The sequence below is a fragment of the Leucopleurus acutus genome (assembly GCF_964270905.1).
Source record: "Leucopleurus acutus genome assembly, chromosome: 2".
NCBI classification, from domain to species: Eukaryota; Metazoa; Chordata; class Mammalia; order Artiodactyla; family Delphinidae; genus Leucopleurus; species Leucopleurus acutus.
In genome coordinates this window covers 186,363,844-186,384,786 of record NC_139143.1, presented here as the reverse complement: position 1 = coordinate 186,384,786, position 20,943 = coordinate 186,363,844, and the positions used below count along the sequence as shown (strand labels likewise).

Here is a 20,943-nt window from a genome sequence, read left to right as displayed (position 1 = left end):
TCTGCAAAGTGCCAAAGAGTTACTTCAGCTTTGCAGCCATCCCATCTATGTCTCTATTACATGGCTCTGCCTTCGTAGGGAAAGCACACAAGCAATATGTAAATGAATGGGCATGGCTGTGCCCCACCAAAACTTTAAGAACACAGAAATTTAAATTTCTGTAGTTTTCACCTGTCACGAAATATGATTCTTCTGGTGCTTCTTTCCCAATCCTTAAAAAATGTAAAAACCAGGGCTTTCCCTGATGATCCAGTGGTTCGGACTCCACGTTCCCAGTGCAGGGGGCACGGGTTCAATCCCTGGTCAGGGAACTAAGATCCCGCATGGCATGACCAAAAAATTTATTTATTTCTTAATAAATTTTAAAAAATAGTAAAAATGTAAAAACCATTCTTAGCTTCCGAGACATACAAAAGCAGACCTACAGGCTATAGTTTGAGGACCCTTATTCTAATTAAAAAAAAAATTCATCGAACCAGATGTATAAGATGACCCCGGGTCTAACTGATTCATCAGGGTTCCTCTATTTCAGTCCTTGTTGACGGATATGATTCTTGATGTCATATCTGAGCTACAAAAATCAAAGCTAAGATGGGGCTGTTTCTATGATTCGCAATCGCCAAGACATGGAAACAACCTAAATGTCCATCGACAGAAGAATGGATAAAGAACGTGTGACCTATAGATACAATGGAAAACTACTCAGCCGTAAAAAAGAATGAAATAATGTCACTTGCAGCAACATGGATGCACCTAGAGATTATCACACAAAGTGAAGTAAGTCAGAAAGAGAAAAACAAATACTATATGATATCACTTATATGTGGAATCTAAAATATGACACAAATGAACTTGTCTACAAAACAGAAACAGACTCACAGACATAGAGAACAGACTTGTGGTTGCCAAGGAGGGAGGACGAGGGAGGGATGGATTGGTAGTTTGGGATTAGCAGATGCAAACTATTATACAGAGAATGGATAAACAACAAGGTCCTACTGTATAGCACAGGGAACTATATTCAATAGCCTTTGATAAACCATAATGGAAAAGAATACTAAAAACAGAATGTGTGTGTGTATATATATATATATACATATAAAAGAATCACTTTGCTGTACAGCAGAAACTAACACAACATTGTAAATCAACCATACGTCAGTTAAAAAAGAAAAAGATGGCGGGACTTCCCTAGCGGTCCAGTGGTTAGGTCTCCGCGCTTCCACTGCAGGGAACACCGGTCGGGGAAGTAGGATCCCACATGCTGCACAGCATGGCCAAAAAAAAGAAAGTAAGAAAAAAAAAAAGATAGGAGTGTTTCTGCAGGATAGGTACCCCCACCTCCGGCTCCTCCTGGGAAGCTGATTCTGGAATGAAAACATTCACTTAAATTCACTTTCCCAGTTTACTCCTCACTCAAGACCTGTGACTTGTGACCAATCTGCTTCTAAAATTCTGCGGATGGAAATGTGATCCATGACTGTGGGGTCCCCTGTGAGGGCACAGATGGGGCCAAGTCCCTGCATGGTGTCCCTAACAACCAGGGTTGAAGTGCTGGCTCTGCTCCTCTGTTGGAAGACTGGCCTGGCCCTGTGGTTGCCTAAGAAATGCTGGCAACCCCAGGCTTATCCTAGAGCATCAGCTGAGCCCCCCTATCTTCCCCCAGGGGAAGGCCTTTGGAGAGAGAGGGCAGAGCCGGAGGAAGGAAACATCTCCAACCTCACAGTACAGCAAGTTCCCGGGACCACTGCCAGGACCAGCTGGTCTCCCAGGGATGGACAAACAGAGAAGGAAAGGAAGCAGCAGCGAGTTGGCCAGTGCGTGCCCCAAACCAAGAGACACATTTAAAACCTCACTCTATGCATAAACAACGAGGCCCTACTGGATAGCACAGAGAATAATATTCAATATCCAGTGATAAACCATAATGGAAAAGAATGTATATATATATGTACATACGTATAACTGAATCATTTTGCCGTACAGCAGAAATTAACACAACATTGTAAATCAACTATACTTCAATAAGATAAATTTAAAAAAACACAACAAACCTCACTCTACACTGAATGGGAGGTGAATCTCACCTCAATTTAAAACAAAGACAAAAACATAGATATCCACACTTTCAAGGGAGACCTGGTCTAAAATTCACAGACTGTTTTAAAGAATTAAGTGTTATTACATTCGCAGACACAGGGTTACTGAAACTAAGTTGACCAACTTTCCCATAGCAAGGCTCACCCTTGACAAGGGGATGAGAGGGAGGTCTGGGCAGGGCAGTACCTTTCACCACTCTGTTATCTACTCACTTCACGTGTACTTCCTGGGCTGGCCACCGGCTGGGCAGTCAACGCTAAGGCAGGAAAGACAAATGTAAACAAATGGGACATCTGGCTGAGGTGTCCTAGGGGTGCAGAGGGGAAGAATGCTTGGGTCGGGGAGAAGGTAAACCTACAGCAGGGAAAGGAGAAAGAGTCCCAGGCTGAGGGCACAGCATATAAAAAGGCGCGGGCATGACAGAGTGTCACGCGGCAGAAGAATCTGGGACCGCTCCCGGGGTAGATGGTGCTTTTTTTTTGGCCGAGATGCAGGGCACGCAGGATCTTAGTTCCCCCAGCAGGGATCGAACCCGCGCCCCCTACGGTGGAAGCACAGAGTCTTAACCACTGGACGGCCAGGGAAGTCCTGATTGTGCTTTGAAATGGTGGTTTTGAGTTCACACTCAGCTTGCGCCTTAGGATGGGAATCCTGCAGAGCCATGGTTGAGGGCATAGGCCTTCTGCTAGACGCCCCCAACCCTGCTCCCCGGACTATTTAACTTAATGGATTAAGTGTTTTCAGGCATCCACCTGCATCCCCTCAGCCAGCCCCAGAGTCATGGCGGGCACTTCCCAGGCAAGCCCCAGTGGCTTCCCGAATCCTCCATGAGGACATGCCCGGGCCGGGCACACACACGGTTGGAGGGAACCAGGAGCTGGTCGCCCAGGAGCAAATCTGAGGGAGAGACGCCCAGCCCCCAGCCCCCTCGGGGACGTCCTGAGCTGCGTCCACTCCGCCTCCCTGGGGCCCCGTGGGGTCTGGCTCCACATCCCCGCAGTGGTAACAGCTCGTTGGCACCTGCTTACCCTCCCTCCCTCCACTCACCACCCTGCTCAGCCTGGGACCATGTGCCCCACCAGCTGCCCACAGCCGGGCTTTCTCACAGGCCCTGGGGTCTTTCTGGGTCACCAAGGCGGTATAACTTCAAAGCCCAGACTCACATGAAGGCGGGCCTGTGGGCACAAATTGTCTTTTTAAAAAAATAAGTTTATTTATTTATTTATTTTTAGCTACATTGGGTCTTTGTTGCTGCGCGCAGGCTTTTCTCTAGTTGCGGTGAGCAGGTGCTACTCTTCGTTGCGGTGCGCGGGCTTCTCATTGCGGTGGCTTCTCTCGTTGCGGAGCACGGGCTCTAGGTGCATGGGCTTCAGTAGGTGTGGCACGTAGGCTCAGGAGTTGTGGCTCGCGGGCTCAGTAGTTGTAGGGCACGGGCTTAGTTGCTCCTCAGCATCTTAGTTCCCTGACCAGGGCTTGAACCCTTGTCCCCTGCATTGTCAGGTGGATTCTTAACGACTGCGCCACCAGGGAAGTCCACAAATTTTCAGAGGAGCTTTTTTTTGCTTTCCTCCTGAGTCCAGATGGACAGACACGTTTCTTCACCTGTCTTTGCTGGCAGTTATGTTAAAATCCACCTTCACAGAGGCTCTGGGCCCTGGAGGGGCCCCTGCACCCTTATTCCTTCAGTCTCCTCATGCCAAACATCCTGGCTACAAAGTTCAGCCAACAACTGAAGGGTAGTCGTGATTCCCTCTCCATAGATCCCCTGGAGTAATTTCTCGAAGTTTTATCGAAGACAATATGGCAGTTCCTCAAATAATTAAAAATAGAACAACCACATGATCCAGCAATTCCACTTCTGTGGAATACCCAAAAGAACTGAAAGCTGTCTGCAATCCTAAACAGACATTTATTTATACACCCACATTCAGAACAGTCTTATTCACAAAAGCCAAAAGGTGGAAGCAACCCAGGTGACCATCAACGCATAAATGGGTAAATAAAGTATGGTACCATATTGTTCAGCCTTAAAAAGGAAGGACTGGGACTGCCCTGGGGGTCCAGTGGTAAAGAATCCACCTTCCAATGCAGGGGACACCGGTTCGATCCCTGGTCAGGGAACTAAGATCTCACATGCCATGGGGCAACTAAGTCCGCACACCACAACTGCTGAGCTCGCACCACAACTAGAGCCCGCGTGCCTCAAACTACAGAGCCCACGCGCTCTGGAGCCCGCGCTACAACTAGAGAGAGAAAACCCAAACGCCACAACTAGAGAGAAGGCCGCGTGCCACAATGAAAGATCCTGCGTGCCACAACTAAGACCCGACGCAGCCTAAAATAAATAAATAAATCTTTAAAAAAAAAAAAAAAGGAAGGACCGACAAAAACAACATGGACAAACCCTGAGGACATGATGCTGAGTGAAATAAGCCAGTCAGAAGAAGACAAATAGTGTAGGATTCCACGTATAGGAAGTACTTCGAGCAGTCAAATCCATAGACAGAAAGTAGAAGGGTGGTTGCCAGCGGCTCTGGGGGGAATGGAAAGATAATGTTTAGAGGGGACAGAATTTCTGTTTGGGAGGATGAAATAGTTCTAGAGATGGATGGGGGCGATGGTTGTACAACAAGGTGAATGTATTTAACGCCACTGAACTGTATTCTTGAAAAAGGTTAAAATGGTAAATCGTGTGATGTCTGTATTACTACAATTAAAAATAAACACAGAGAATAACTTGGTTTTGTGTTCTAAACGTTATCCTTTGTGTCTCATCTTGGATTTGGAGGAGTTTTGTAGCAAAGGGTGTTTTGGGGACCTCAAATTAGCCGTATTTCCAGAAACAGAGGCTCTGGGACCAAGGAGTGAAGGGCCTTGAGGGTCCCTCGGCGTCCCTGTCACCATTCCCTTTACAAACTTGTAAACCCGGTTGGTTTGCTTTGAGAGCCTGTTCCTCCCTGACTGTGTGATTCAGCCACGTCTGTACTGCTACAGACACACGGGGCTTGAATCGGTGAAGTTTCGGCATGTGAACTAGGATGTATTCAGAATGTAAGTTGCCGCAAACCAATCCCCAGACTCAGGGGGAGGGGGTGGGGGTGGGGTAAAAACAGGTCCTGAAGGTTGGAGTCCGTGTCTGTGCACACAGCCTGCCTGGCCTGGTGAGGACCTACCTCTCCATCCCCTGGCATCTCCCCTCCCCTGCTCACCAGCCCCCAGCCACATAGGCCTCCTTCTTCCAGCTTCTCACACAATCCAAGCTCACTCCCACCTCAGGGCCTTTGCATCTGCTATATCGCTGGTGGGGACACTCACCCCAGGTCCTTACATGTCTAGCTCCTTTGCATCTTCCACATCTAGCCTAATGCCACTTCTGCAGACAGGCCTTCCCTGACCACCCTCTCCAAAGGAAATGTTAGATACTTAAAGCATTTACCATCACAGTGTTCCACTTACTTCCTTCGTGGCATTGGACACGAGGTTATAGTTTATTGTACCATTTGTTCCTTTGTTTATTGATGGTCTTGCCTAATGGAATTTGAGCTCCATGATGGGTGGGGACCACTTCTTGTTCTTACCTGAGTCCCTAGCGCTCAGATCAGAAGGAATTCAGCTAGAAGCTGTGAAAAAAGAAAAAAAAATCAGATTTTTCATGATTCAGTGACTCCATTAAGTCCTGAACTGATTCCAGGCCTAGAAAGCAACACGTGGGTGGCGATGTCCTTCTGATGGAGACCATCCAGTGGGGCAGGTGAGGTGGGCTGGGGAGGATGGGCTGAGGAATCAGTAGACGGGCTTTGTCAATGTTCGTCCCCACCTGCCTATTCAATCCCCATCTGGAAGTGTCAAGTAGGTGGATATTCCAGAACAAATCTAGGGAAAGGGTGGAGCTGCAGATAGAAATTGGGAGTCAACACGAATGTCATATGGATGGTTTTTTAAGTCTTGGAACTTGATGACGTCACCTAGAGAGAGGGTTTGGCCCCCAATCACAACATTGGGTGGCTTGGCTGTCTTTGAGCGGTAGGGACCACATTTAAAACACTTTGTCAACCACCCAGCACGTAGCCCTCAGTGACGGGCATTGGGATCCCATGGAATCGGGAATGATAAGACTCAGGTCTCCTGTTATTTCTGTCCCTTACAATCTGTAGAGCTATCGAGATGCAACGTCTCTAAGCCTCAGCTTTCCCATCTGTAAAATTACTGTGGGGCACATGACTTACTTTATTTATCAATAGTCCAACTACACTCCCCCAGTGCCCTCGCATGCTGGTGTTGGGAACGACCTGTCCCTGTCCTGGACCCCACAGTTTAGTGGGAGAGCTACAAGGAAGGAGGGGGCTGAGTCCCAAGGAAGCAGGAGGGACCACTTCTAACTCTGAGAGAGGGTGTGTGTTGGGGAGATTCTGAACACCCCGATGAAGTAAGCATTTTAAGCATCTTTTTATAAAAGAGGAAAGTCAGGTTCACTGCAGGTCACACAGCCCGTAAGTGGCAGAGCACACAGTGACATGCTCGGCTATCATTAGCTTTGATGCTCATGGCCATGGTCGTGGCAGCCAAAGCCCTCTGGTAATGAGAACCCAGCTTGTCTTCTTTCCCTACCCCTGCCTTCCTCTCCCTTCACTAGTAATAGATTTACAAATCAGCACAAAGAGGGGTGATCGATGGCAAGGTGGCTTACAGATCAGGGAGAAAGAATAACTATGCATTCCGCTGAGAGCCCCTAATCCAGTCCTGGCAGGTTGGAACATAGAGTCTGGAGCCCAACCACACTGGTTCAAAGCCTCTGTGCCTCAGTGTCCTCATCTGTAAAATAGGGACAAGAATAACATTCTCCCCTCACGGGATTGTTGGGACAGTTGCGTGAGTTAATACAGACACAGGTGCTCTATAAAGGCTACTAGGATTCTGGCTCCCTTTTGTACACCTGCCCCCTCCCTTGACCTGGGCCCAGGGTAATAGCAGCCCAGCTCTGCCCCACTTAGACTGGGGGGCTGCCAGGCCTGCAACCAGAGCCAGCTCCCCCTGGGAGGACAGCAAACATGGGATAATTGCCAAGAGCTAATGAAGCCTTCAAACCCTGGTGCCCTGGTTCCCCCTCCCTGGGCCAGGCAGCCCAGGAAAGAAGCCCATTGAGAAGTCAGCCGTCAGAGCCTGAAGGACAGACCCAGGATACACGGGCACCTGTGCCCTCCTGCACATCTGCAGGGACTCACCGGGACTCCACCCCTACTCTCATGTCCCCTGTCTACCAACTCCCCTGTGGTCCTACAGAAAGCCAGAGAGAGCTGTAATTTCCCCCAGTTCTGTCAGGTACAACTGAGTTGAAGCTGCCCCAAGAAAAAGAGCCCTTCTCCACCCAGCTTCCCCAAGGCAGATCCTCAGTGCCTTTCTCCTGTTTTGCTTACACGGGTGGGTGGTTTTCAGAGCAGGGTGAAGGGGAACACTGGGGTCGTCACTGGGCTCTGACATCCGCCATCATCAGCGTTGGAGTTGGCACGAGCACCCTGGCTCTAGGCCATCTACGTTGGGCCCACAATTTTTTTTTGTTTTTTTTGGCCCTGCCGCGCGGCTTGCGGGATCTTAGTTCCCCGACCAGGGATCGAACCCCGGGGACACAACAAAGAAAGTGCTGAGTCCTAACCACTGGATCGCCAGGGAAGTCCCTGGGCCCCCACTTTAAAATCATAACTGGTTCAGGCTAGGCCAGGAGAGCCCAGCGTGACAGTCATCAAGTTGTAGGAAGGAGGTAGAGGAAGCCATTCTCCCGCCAGCCGAAGGCTGTAACAGGAGTGCCCCCCACTCCATTATACATGGGCTCAGAAAACCAGCTGTCTGCCACAGGGACCATCGTCTGTATCCCCACCTCACAGCCATCCCTCACATGGTCTGTCATCTAAATAAATGCACAGCCCTTTCCTCTGCCCGCTACGTCCTGACCCTGCTCTAGGCTACCACTCTTTCCTTGTCTGCACCATCCAAACATCTCTCTGATTCTAATCTTCCACCAACCAATTCTTTGACCACACAGCAGCCAGAAGCATCTTCTTCAGAGGTCTTCTCAGGTCGTACCACTGCCCTTTTGAAACCACCACCCTTCAGTGGCTTCCCATTCCCCCCAGGATAAAGTGCAAAATCCTGGGCTTTATTGGTCTGACCTGGCTGTCCTCTCTCCCTGCCATTCTCCGGCCCCATGGGACTTGTTTTCTCTCCAGGCCTCAGGCCCTTTGCCCCTGCTGCTCTTCCTCCATGGGCCATTCTCCCCCCTCCTTTTAGCCTGGTTCATTCCAGGTCAGTCTTCAGGTCTCCAAGAGACTGAAGCCCCAGGCATGCAGGACCCTATAAAATTCGTCCACTAAGGATGCCGTGTGCCAGGCTCAGGTTTGCAACAGAGAAGCGGGCAAATCAGTATTTGTTGCATGAATGCATGAACGAATGAATGAGAAGTGTCTGCCCTGTTTCTCTCTCCTGCTCAGCCCCAACCGCCTCAGTGGTTGGAAGCTGCTTTGGGTCTAGACACCATTGCCTCTCCCTGTGGGATGGCTGCATCCACGCTGATGCTCCTGGCCCAGCATCCCTCAGAGGTCAGCACAGTCAGCACTGGGTACCAGGTTGAGGAGAGCAAGGGGCCTCTCCCCAGTTCAAGGCCCCACCCTGTGGACAAAAACCCAGACCCCACTTCTCAAAGACTCTCACCCAACAGCCTTGCCAACTGCCAGCAGCAGCCCCCTCCCCAATCAGTGTAGCTTAAACCCATATCAAGGGGCTGGGGAGCCAAAAAGCATGATAATAATGAGACTTATGTTTACTGGCAGTTTCTCTGGCCAAGGCACAATTAGCTTATGTAATCCTCTCCACAACCCCGAGAGGCAAGCGCCGTTAGTATCTATCTCCTCTTTAGAGTAGGGGAACAGATGCTCAGAGAGGTTAAGTGACTTGCCCAAAGTTCCTGAACTTGAACCCACATGGCCTAACTCTAGGTGGGTATGGTTAACCTTGGCCACCACTTGGTGGTAAAGCACTCCCATTCTGCAGGCAGGGGAGCTTGCTTAACCTCCCCTAAGCTCAGTTTGCTCAGCTGCAAAATGGGTATAATAAGAGGTCGTGGCTTGTTGGGAGGATTAAATGAGATAGCACTGGACCTGGCTAGCGGGAATGCTCTTGCCATGGTCTCAGGGCTCTGTGACCTCAGGCAAAGTCCTCAGCCTGGCTGCCCTGGTGGGATAATACCCACCTCCCAGCCTTGATGGGAGGATGAAGTGAACCACTCCTCCACAATCCCTCATCCACCATCCTAAAATGCAGAAAGCCCCGCAAATTGGAAGCTAACTCCCTCGGCAGCAGAACCTGACCTGGAGCCACCTCATGTGGCAGCAAACTCTGACCTTGCTGGATCCTGAAGCTGTTTACACGGTGTTTTTTAATCCCACACAGTGTGACTATCCAGAACTGTTCTGTGCTTGCGGATGGAGTGCTGCCCTGGGCCTGGGGTGTCATCTAGCATGCAGTATATGCACCGTCCAGTGTTTCTAAAGTCATCAGAATAGCTCTGACTTGTGACACACACCCCAGCGTTTTGGATAAGGGGTTGTGTTTATAGCATCCTCTGCACAAGGCTGGCATATAGCAGGTGACCAGTAAATAACCGTTCTCTCTTCTTTTAGGGTTACACACGTCCTTAACCCTTCTCTCCAGCCTGCTCTGCTCTTTTAAATTGGAAATGACAGTTCTTGTGCATTTCAATGGATGCAAATAGATACCTGGTGAGAATCCTGGTCATAACTACTGTATATTCAGTATTGATCATGGGTAGGGCTCTAAGCTCTTCATGTGTCCTACCTCAGACCACGTAGCTGGGTGGTTAAGCACATTCCCTTTGTTCAAATCCCAGCTCTGTCACTTATTAGCACGGCCTGCTGTGTGATGACCTCCCCCCACCCCATGACATAATAAATGGGGATACAGTCATAGTTCCAACTGAAAGTGTCCTAGAAGGACTTAGGACAGCATGTAGCACATACTCAGTGTTAGCAGAATTATTATTATTAATCTTCACTTTGAAGTACATACCATAACTAGCCTGGTTGAACAAGTGGGGTGACTGAGGCATGGGAAGACTGAGTAACTTGGCAGTTGGGTGACACAGTGCTATATTCCACTGCCTCTCAGAAGTCAGGACAAAGGGAGGAGTGGGAGGGAGGGAGGAGGGAAGAAAAAGGGCATTATCCACCCCGGCAGCGCCTGCCCAGCCAGACAGACTGTCCAGTCAAGTCCCAAGCTTTATTCAAAATATAGCAGAAGCACAAGTCCGGGCCTCCGAGAATTTACATTTTACCGAAGGCGCTTTCCTTCTAAGAAACGGTCAGGAAAACGTGGGGTCGGGAATAACGAGCTCACAAAACATTTGGAAAAACAGGTTCCAGCCTGTGGACAAGGAGAGGGAGACCCACTGGCAGAGGCTTCTCCTTGCAGGAGCCAGAACAACACAGCCTTTCATTAACGAGAAGGCTTGGCCTGCAGAGCCTCATTAGGACTGTAACCAGAAACCCGGCTCAGGCTGAGTCTGGTAAAGAGAAAGGAAAGGAGGGAGAGAGACTGCTGGCCTGTGTCCTTTGCCCCCAGTCACACCACCTGCCCCTGCTTCCCTCCAGCCCCCAGGCAGGCACAGTCCTTTCAGCATCTCCTGAGATGTGGGACCCCTCAGGAGAGACTTGTCCCTGACCCAGCCTTAGACTCTGCGAACCTGAAATGCTCCTTACGAATCTCTGCAAAGAAATGAAATCTCAGGCCCTGGGGGTGGGATGGGTAGTGGGATGTTTTCCCAATAGTGTCCCTTTTGCAGAAAAACAAGGATTAAAGAAGCAATTACAGGTTTGACAGCCAGCTGTCAGAAGAAGAAAGCAAAAAGAAACTGGTAACAGGTCAGCAGGAAGGCTCAGGACCTTCAAAACCAAAACCTCAGGTTTGGTTACCAAAAACCCAAGCAAGTCTCTCCTCCAGACCCCACCAAGTCTGGGAGCAGTCCACGTCTGAAACTAAGCAATGCCTAAGTGGGTCTCTGGGTGTAGCTATCTGTCTGTGCCCTTCCACATTTCTGAACTTGATATGATGTACACATATGCAGTTATGTAGTCTGCCTTACTTTTTTCTTTTTAATGAATATTATTGAGATATAATTTGCATACAATAAAATGCACCCATTTTAAGAGTAAGTTGTAATGAGTTTTGACAAGTGTGTATACCCTGACCAGAATACAGAACACTTTCATCACCCCAAGAAGTTCCTCTGGCCTCTTTGTAGTTAATCCCCTTCCCAGCCCCAGGCTCAGCCCGAGCCCCAGGCACCTACTGATATGTTCTCTGTCACTGTAGATTAGTTTTGCCTTTTCTAGAATTTCATATATAGAATCGTGTACTCCTTTATGTCCGGCTTCTTTGTTGTTATTGTTGGGGTTTTCTGATACTATTGTAAATAAAATATTTTTAAACTTCATATTCACACTGTTTGCAGCTAGCAAAAGAAGTATTTCTTTTTTTGTGTATTGACCTTGTCTCCTTTGAGCTTGCTAAATTTACTAATTAGTTCTAGCAGTTGTTATATAGATTCCTTAGGATTTCCTAGTAAACTATTACATCACCTATGACTAAAGACAGTTATAATTCTTCCTTTCCAATCTTTATGCTTTTTATTTCTTTTTCTTGCCTCATTGCACTGATTACAACCTCTAGTACCATGTTGAATAAATGGCAAGAGCAGACATCTTTCCTTGTTGCCAATCTTAGGGGGGCAGGCATGCAGTCTTATGCCATTAATTATGATGTCAGCTGTAGGTTTATTGTGACACCCTTCAGCAGGTAGAGGAATTCCTTGCTCCAGTTTGCTAAGAACTCTTTTCGGGAATGGGTATCCTGTTTTGTCAAATGCTTTTTCTGCACAGAGTCGATACTCAATAAAAATGTCTTGAATGAATGAATGAATCAGATAGCTTCCTTGACATGGGGATCAAACAATATATGCTTTTCAACATTTTGTCAGAAATGTCCAGACTTCCCTCTGAAAATGTCCCAGTCTTCTCTCCCACCAACACATACATCAGGGAATGAATGCTGGTCCAGCTCATTGCCACACGGCACAGCAACATGGCGTGGTAACCACAGCCACAGTCCCTTGGCTGAGCCGTGAGGGATAGGAGAAAAAAGCACTCCACTTCCCCAGGCAAGCAGGGGGCAGCTTCACAGAGAAGGTGACTTCTGAGCTGGTCTCAGAAAAGGTCCAGAGGAGTCTGGCCAATGGAGGAAGGGGACATCCTAAGCAACAGCATGTTCCAAGGCAGGGAGGCATGAAAGATTGTTGCATCAGCCACTAACTAGATGTGTGACCTTGGGCAAATCTATCCTGCTTATCCATAAAAAGGGAAGGAAAACAACAGGGCTGCCAAAGAGTGTGAGTATCCAATGAGATAAATACATGAAAGACCTTGCAAAAACTCTTAACATGAAGGCAGCATTACTATTAACAAGGGGATGGGGAAGCCTGTTTATGTGTCCAGCACAGCCTAGACTGACAGTCCTTAGGGAAAGAAGGAGGGGGCAGGGTGCTGCTGTGGTGTGAGAAGCCTGGGTCCCAGTCTCAGACACCTCTACGGGAGCACAGCCAAGATGGAGGGCTATGCTCCAAGGATGGAATCTCCTTGGGTTTAGAATCCCACCCGGATGGGAACAGCTCCCTCCTGGTTAATAGGGTTGCATTACTCTCTCCTGTTTCTACTCATGCCTCATAAATCGTCTTCAGCTAAAACCAGCACTGACTTTCTGAGCAACTGAATCAAGGGATTTGGGAGATCCAGGAAGCATGAAGAAAAACCTTTCTTTTTTCCCTGCCTCCCTCATTTCCTTCCTTCCTTCTTTTTCCCCAAATATGGAGCACTAGTATGGCTTTCCCCCTTCCCAGGGGCAGTAATGGCTTTAATATACAGCATTCACTGTATTTGTATTTTGGATGACTGCTCCTAAGAGCTGTTTTTAAAGAGTCCTCCCAGCAATCAAATACCTAGCTCCTGTGTTTGCACACAATTTCCCTTCTGCTCAAGCTCTTGTTGTGTTTACACACAGGACATCTAGCAGCTTGGTCTGGTCAAGGTACTGCTTTTAGCAGCTCTGGGAGACTGAAGACAAAGTGTTGGTATATTCTGTACCTGGTGCCTCTGGAGAGGGGTGAGAGTGGAGGCCGACAGACTCAAGGGTTGGCCTGTGAGAGCAGGTAGAAGAGTTTTGTTACAAGAGACATGAGGACTTGAAACCAGCAGCAGCAGTGGAAGGAGCACAGAGAGGGGGATACTTTGGGAGAATTCCAGGAAACAGAAGTGCCAGGTGGACTGGGGGTGGGGGGGTAGGGGAGAGATAGAGGAGTCCAAAGTAACAGGAAAGTTTCTGGCGTTGGTGACTGTGCAGATGGTGGTGTCACCATCTTCCAGGACAGGAAATACAAGAAGCAGACAGGTTTGGGGGAGGGGAAGAATTAAGTCACGAGTTCTGTTCAGGACATTTATTCATTCGTTTCTTGGGCATTGCTAGTGGGAGATACCTTGTCAGAAAAACCATGAACAAAAGAAACAAAGTCCCTGCAATCCTGAAGCTTACACTCCAGGGGCGGAAGGACAGTTTACACAAATAAAACAACAAAGTAACTGCAGAAGCCTATGTGAGGAAATTAAGCAGAGTCGTGTGGTTGAGTGTGCTGCAAGGGGGGCCAAGGAAGGCCTGTGTGTCCAGACTTGGAGTTAAGAAGTTGCCAGGCTGAGTTTGACGGTGACCCAAGGACATACAAGCAGAGAAGCAGCTCGGATAGAGAAGCTCAGAAATTTGGGCTGGAGATGATCAGAAAAGAGGCCAAAAACCGTATCGCAGCATATAATGCTATTTCTAGAAAAATCAAAGATACACAAAATGATACCACGGGTACACTGGGGGTTAAGGCTATTTGGATCTTGTTTTTCCCCTAAACTGGGCGATGAATACAGAGCTGTGAGATGTCATATGTAATTTATATACGTTTTTACACAGCGTATCACAAAGTAAACTTGACTAAAAAAAGGAAAAAAGGCCAGGCGCAGGGTCTCACAACGCTCAACGAAGACCCCGTTTCTGTACCTCCCTCATCGGGGACCAGGCAGCCTTGGCCGGTTCTCGCTTCACGCGCATTGGCTCAGGCAGTCTCCCCGCCCATGTCCGCCCGCTAGCCAATGGGCGTGCGGGATCCGGGTCCACACCCCCGCCGCGCACCGCCCCGGGCCCGCGCCGCCGAGTGACGTCACGGCCCGGCCCCCGCACGTGACAGTGGCGCGCCGGGCTCCCGCTGGCCGTTGGGCTCCCGCTGACTGCCGGGCTCGCGCCGCAGAGGCAGGTGAGGCGCCTGTGGCCACGCGGCAGAGGGCGCGGGCCGAGGGAACCAGTCGTGGGGGCGCGCGCGCATGGAGGCGGTGCCGGCGGCCGCCTGAGGACAACCGGGAGAGCGGAGAGGCCACCTCGTGCATCCGTCAAGCCGCCTCGAGCCCGCGGCACCCGGCGGCTGCGGGCCGCGGAGCCGGCGCGGCCATGGCGACGGGCAGTCAGCAGAAGGAGAACACGTTGCTACACCTCTTCGCCGGCGGGTGAGTGTCCCGGCCCGACTCCGCGCCCCCGCGCCGCGCCCTCGGTGCGCCGGGGCCGGTTACCGGCCCTCCCGGGGCTGAAGCTCCGCCTGCCGAAAGAGGAAGTCCCGGCGTGGGGGTGGTGGGGAGCCCCGGGGGGAGCAGGGCCTGTCCCACCTCCTGGCCGCATCCGCAGAGGGTGATTTTACGCCGCGTGCGCCGCGCCCACGCCCACGCCCACCCCCATCCCCGCGGCACCTCCAGCTTTTTCTCCTTTTAAACAGTTAGCGGCGGGTCTGACGAGTGTCACTCGGGGGCGGTCCTGCCAGGCCACGCTGCACTTAACGACCCTCTGCCTAGATTCTCCTCCTGGGCCTTTTCCCGAAGGCTCTGGGCGGTCTTGGGGATGCTTAGTTTGGCCCGGGAGTCCCTCAGGGTAGCGCAGGGGCGAGTTCAGATGGTCGAGAGGGCTGCCGGTATTGGGCATCAGCAGGGGCCTGGAAAGTGCTAGTGAACCGTGATGCAGCGGTCAACAACCTGTGGGAGAGCTGATGGGGGACCTCGGGACTAAGTGGAGTCGGGAAAGTGTGCTGAAATGCTTCTCACCTGCTGGTTGAAGCGTCCAACGTCAGAAACAACATTAAATCTAAGATGTGCCCTGTTTTGAAGTATCATTAGCTTAATCGTCATGGCACCTTGAATTTTTTCAGTGGAGGCAACGTATTTTTAGGGAGGTGGGGTGGTAGGGGGTTAGGAAGGGAGCTGTTGTTTTTGTTAATTTCAGAAAATAAAAGTAAAAATGTTTTGTATTAGTAATTTGTTTTCTTTTAATACAACCTTTGGGTCCTTTTGGAGTCTTCTAGATGTTTGGAGTCTTATTTGAGGACCTCACAGGCCTGGCACAGCCATTTTTAAGTGTAGGACATTCTGCATAAAGTAGAATTTATCCTGGATTATTATCTTGATTTGTGTATTTTAGTTGCAGCTTAGTGTTTTAGTTACTACCCAGATATGTTCCTTATTACAAACAAGTAATGGTTGAGAATTTATTTGCAAAAATGACCATGATGAAAGTGTTCCTGAGCGCTCTGTCCTTTTTATCGTAGTGGATTACCCAGTTACGTTGTTTCTCCGGTCAGAAAATTGGTGGTTCTTCATACACAGGAACGATTTCTCATTCACCTCTTCCCTATCAATCCCCCTCCTTTTGCTTCATCTCCCCCTTGATACTTACTTTGAGAGTAACACAAGGTTTGGGGAGGGATTCCTAAATTAAGACAGTACATTAATTTGTCATTGTGGGGAATTTTAAACAAGTTGACCATGTTATTTAAGTCATTTCTCAAGCTAAGAAGGATAGCTAATCATTTTCTTTTTAATGATTTTATACTCAGTGATTTTGATTTACAGTTTTTAAGTGAGGTGGTCTTTAAAAAAATTCTTGTATTCCGAACTGGGAGAGTTACTTGCTCTGGAGCAGCCTCTGTGAGGCTTGCTTGGTAATTGATTCCCCTGTCGACATGAATCTCCCTACACGCCCTTCACAGTGCCCTCTGGGTGCTGATTCCCCTCCCGGAGCACCAGCCTCTTACCTTGTGATGGAGGAAAACTGCAGGAGCCAGCACAGCTCTGGACTGATTAAAACTTGGAGTTTATTAGAGGGGTGCCTGGGGCTATTGTATTTAATAGGTTTCCTTTCCTTCAGTAGCAGTTTGGGATTCCTTGCAGATATTCAAGAAAGAAAATAAATCTTCGAAAGGATGCTTTCAGAGTAACTAATTGGATTTCGACTCATTCCCACTAGCCTCAAATATACTACTTCCATTTCTTTTAGGGAAGATCATTAAAGGAGCTAAGTATCAAATGGGTGTGTCATGCAGTGAAAATCAGTGGTGCAGTGGTCCCCCCCTGTGTGGTAGAGGGCTGTGTTGCTTTGCTCCAAGTAACTAGTTTCCACTGTTAAGCTGGCCTCTTTCCAAAGAACTGAGTACTTTCTTTGAAAAGGAGTCAGAGCCCCTGCTTTTTAAGGGGTGCTCTGTGACATTTCTCCTGATTATTGAATAGCCATTGGAAACTAACATCAAACAAGTTTAATGCTATAACTAATTAATGATACTGAGTAAATTTTTTTATCAGGTATAACAGGCTTATGAATAGTTGAAAATTAATTTTAGATCCTGGAAAGTAAAAACTACACCCAAAATAACTCACTGTCTTTTAAATTTCTTAAAAAATTTTTAAGCAGTTTTGTGTGTTCTTTGCAAGGCAAAAATACTCCTAAGTTAACCTGTAATAGTTATCTTTTTAATATAGTGTTGCCTTTTAAGAAAGAAGAGAACTGGAGGAGAACCACCCACAAACCAACACCTAGAAATAAGCACTTAAGAATCAGGTCTGTGTGTGTATGTGCACCAAATGTAATTTCATAGTTAATTTTAAAATAGGCTCCCGGGCTTCCCTGGTGGCGCAGCCGCCTGCCGATGCAGGGGACACGGGTTCGTGCCCCGGTCCGGAAGATCCTACATGCTGCGGAGCGGCTGGGCCCGTGAGCCATGGCCACTGAGCCTGCGCGTCTGGAGCCTGTGCTCCGCAATGGGAGAGGCCACAACAGTGAGAGGCCCGTGTACCACAAAAAATAAAAAATAAAATAGGCTCCCATTCTTTATACATTGCTTCCTCCTTAGAAATATGTTGGGTTTTGATGGCAGCATGGTAGTGAATTCTCTGAGTGTACTCCTAATCAATCGTTACTGTTCTGTGGTTGCAGTGAAGAAGGTAAACAGTTTCCAAGCCCAGTGACAGGAATTCAGGGAGGCTCTTATAGTGATTTATGACAGGGCTACCTAATTTATTCTGATTACATAATTTCTTTCTGATCTTTCATTGCTAATTTTTTGCCTTTATAAACTGGACATCCTTATGTGTACCTGTGTAGTTGTCTGATTACTTCCTTAGGATAAACCATTAGAAGTACAATTGCTGAGTCAAAACACATTTTTAAGGCTTTTGCTAGCTACCAGCATCTTCATAAGCCATCTCTTAGGGTGGTTTGCTTCTGTGTGAGGGAACCTCATTCATTTGATGTCGATTTTTAGTATTTTTAGGAATTCTGCTGTTTTCTGCTTTCTCTCCTCCTATCCCAAAATCTGGGTAGTATTGTTGTCAAAACAAAAAACCTAAACAAATTTTTTTGTAAACCTATCATTCCTTTTCTACTGTTTAAACCAGACCATTAAGAGAAACACTGAAATCCTCCGAAGTGGCCCTTCTGTGTCTAAGGCCTTATGTCCGTTGAGAAAAATCTCTTCTTAAACTTTCCCTATCAAATGACTTGGGAATTCTGGTTGTGCGTGTAGTGTTAGTGACGTCCTTCGCCTGCTGAACAAGCAACCAACGTGGCAGGGTGGCGATTCAGGAGAGTACTCAGCACCTGAAATAGCTGTGCTAAGCTGCTCTTAGATTAGAGGTTGATGGCCTCGATAATATTGCATTAAGCCTTATTTTTATGGCATGGTTTTGTCATTAAATGTACTTACATAGCCTTTAAAATGTATTTTAATGGGGATACGGTATGTCTTTAAGGTTTTTAAAATATGTAACCTAAGATAATGTTCATAATTCAGTATTTCCCCCCATTACGGACAGCTGTCACCTGGTGTACTCCTATACTGTCCTTGTCCCTGCCGATTTAATCTGTATCAGCTAATGGTTAGTTTTGAAGTGTTAGACACATGTTAATGTATCTGCTAAGGAACGATGTAGAGAAGATGCAAGATTTATTTGCAGTGATGAAAGAAGTTTTGATATAGTGTGCCCATTTATCTTATATAAGGCTTATATAAATGTATTAAGGCTATAAATTAACTTTGATTTCATATATGTGACATTTTTAAAAAATTTATTGTGTTTGGATGAAAGATTCCTGCTAGAATTTAAGCTTCATGAGGGTAGCACCCGTGTCTGTTTTCTTCACTGGTCCATCCTAAGTACACTGCCCACCCCACATGTTAGAGATACTTGTTTAACGAGTAACTAATTGATGTGGCCTGTTAAATTGTCCCAAATAAAGAAAAGCAGTACTTTATTTGTGAATTACGAACATGGTTCTGTAGTAAGATTTGCTGAAACTGAATTGGCATAAGGTAATATTATTTTGGATTTGTGTGTTTGTGAAAGATAATGATTCTCTTCAGATTCAGCAGGTACTGTAGAGGTTTTTTTAAATAAATTTTTTTATTTTATTTAGTTAGTTTTGACTGTGTTGGCTCTTCGTTGCTGCACGAGGGCTTTCTCTAGTTGCGGAGAGTGGGGGCTACGCTTCGTTGCAGTGTGCGGGCTTCTCATTGCGGTGGCTTCTCTTGCTACGGAGCATGGGCTCTAGGGACGCAGGCTCGGTGGTTATGGCATGCAAGCTCAGTAGTTGTGGCACAGGGCTCAGTAGTTGTGGCTCGTGGGCTCAGTAGTTGTGGCTTGCAGGCTCTAGAGCACAGGCTCAGTAGTTGCGGCCCATGGGCTTAGTTGCTCCATGGCATGTGAGATCTTCCCGGACCAGGGCTCGAACCCATGTCCCATGCACTGGCAGGCGGATTCTTAACCACTGCGCCACCAGGGAAGCCTACAGAGTTTTTTTATTCGGGTGCTGTTTCAGATTTTTTTTTCTAAATGAGGTAGAATATAGAAAATGGCATCTAAAGGACAGCTACCTGCATCAAAAAATACGCGTTTTGCTTTTACTGAGTGAATACAGAATTTGCATAATCAAAATCTTCTGAGCCCTATGCTAGGTATTCAAATAAAACATTCCAGACAATTGTGTATAAAGAGACACTCTTTTTTTTCAAGTAGTGACAATAGAGGTAGCAGATGAAAAGGAGGAAATTACCAAAAGCTCCAAAGATTGGGATCACAGGGTGTCTGGCCATATTATTAGTTAGTAGAATCCATATTGTAGTTAATGTATAAGCTGTGAGTCTGGAAACCAGTTTACTATCAGTTGGGTAGCAATTATAATAAAGAGCATCTTGGTCTTGGCTTTAGTGTCTAAAATGAGTGAGTGTATAGAAAATAGCTTCTTGTTGAAAACATCTAGGTTTTAAAATCCTCCTTGTTGCTTGAAACTCAGAGTTAAAAGGTAAAAATTTGTGTACATAATTTAAAAATTTTGTCTCTGATCACATAAAGATTGTAGATTAATGTAGTGTACATACTGTAGTAGTAATAGTCCAGTTCTGCTCTGCTGTAAAGTGGAGGGGAGGAGTCTGATCCACAGGTGGAAGAAACAAGCAAGCTCTATGTGGGTAAAGGTAAACAGTTAAATACATCTTTATGTAATAAATACAAGACTTCAGTTCTGGGCAGGAAGAATGAGAGAAGGTAGAGAATGAGGGGAAGGGGAAGGAACAAGTAGTAAAAGATGAAAAAGGTGCAGAAAAATACAGGTAATGGGTTTTTTTTTTAGAAAATTAGGCAAATAGGTTTCAGAGAACAACTACCTCTTGTGGCTGCTTTGAGACATGTGTAATTTAACTGCTGAACAAGCAGCAACGTGGCAGGATGGTGATTCAGGAGAGTACTTAGCATATTTTAGTGGTCCAGGATATGGGTATCCAATCAGAATTAGTTTCCTGACTGTGTGATGCCAGGACCGCGTCACCATGAAACTCAATGTCGAATGTGACTTTTCCTGCCTTCTGAGCATTGGCTACCAGGACCCTCAGCTGAACCTACTCTAAGACTTAGCAGGAGGTGGCAGAATTTGCCTGACTGCCATTGACCGCTGCACCCCAGGCTGTATATGCAGAGCAGAAAGCTTATGGTTGTCAGCATCGTGGCATTTGGAGTGTTGAGAGAGGCTTTTCCCGTCACTGTCCCCTTCCCTGTCACCAGCCCCTACTGGTCTATAGATTGAGGGAGGTTGTGAGGCTGAGAGATGGGCACCTTGCTCTGTGTCCAGAGGCGTCCTGAAGGTGGGAGGCTGCTGCATTATTGGCCCATGCCAGCAGCGTGAGAAGGGGCAGTGTGGTGTGCTTGGGAAGGATGTAGGGCTGACTTCCTACCCAGTGCCAGTCTTGTTGCTTCATGGTGGGTGTGGAAGGACACTAGTGGGTTCCATTGGCTTGGTGTCAAGAAGCATGCGGACCAGAGGAAGTGCTGCCTGCAAGGTTCCCAGGCCAAGTTAGGCCAAAAGGAGGTTGGGGGCTGGACTGCT

The 20,943-nt window shown here is 47.6% G+C and overlaps 1 protein-coding gene across 1 annotated transcript in view; it reads left to right on the top strand.

The window, feature by feature from the left end:
* Window positions 1-14,476: 14,476 nt before the first annotated feature.
* The window catches only part of SLC25A33 (solute carrier family 25 member 33), a 30,479-nt gene continuing 24,012 nt past the window's right edge, over window positions 14,477-20,943 (top strand). Inside the window, exon 1 of the mRNA XM_082865471.1 lies at window positions 14,477-14,756. Within this exon, the coding sequence (XP_082721597.1) occupies window positions 14,701-14,756 (56 nt within the window). The 5' untranslated portion in view covers window positions 14,477-14,700. The remainder of the gene's footprint in view (window positions 14,757-20,943) is intronic.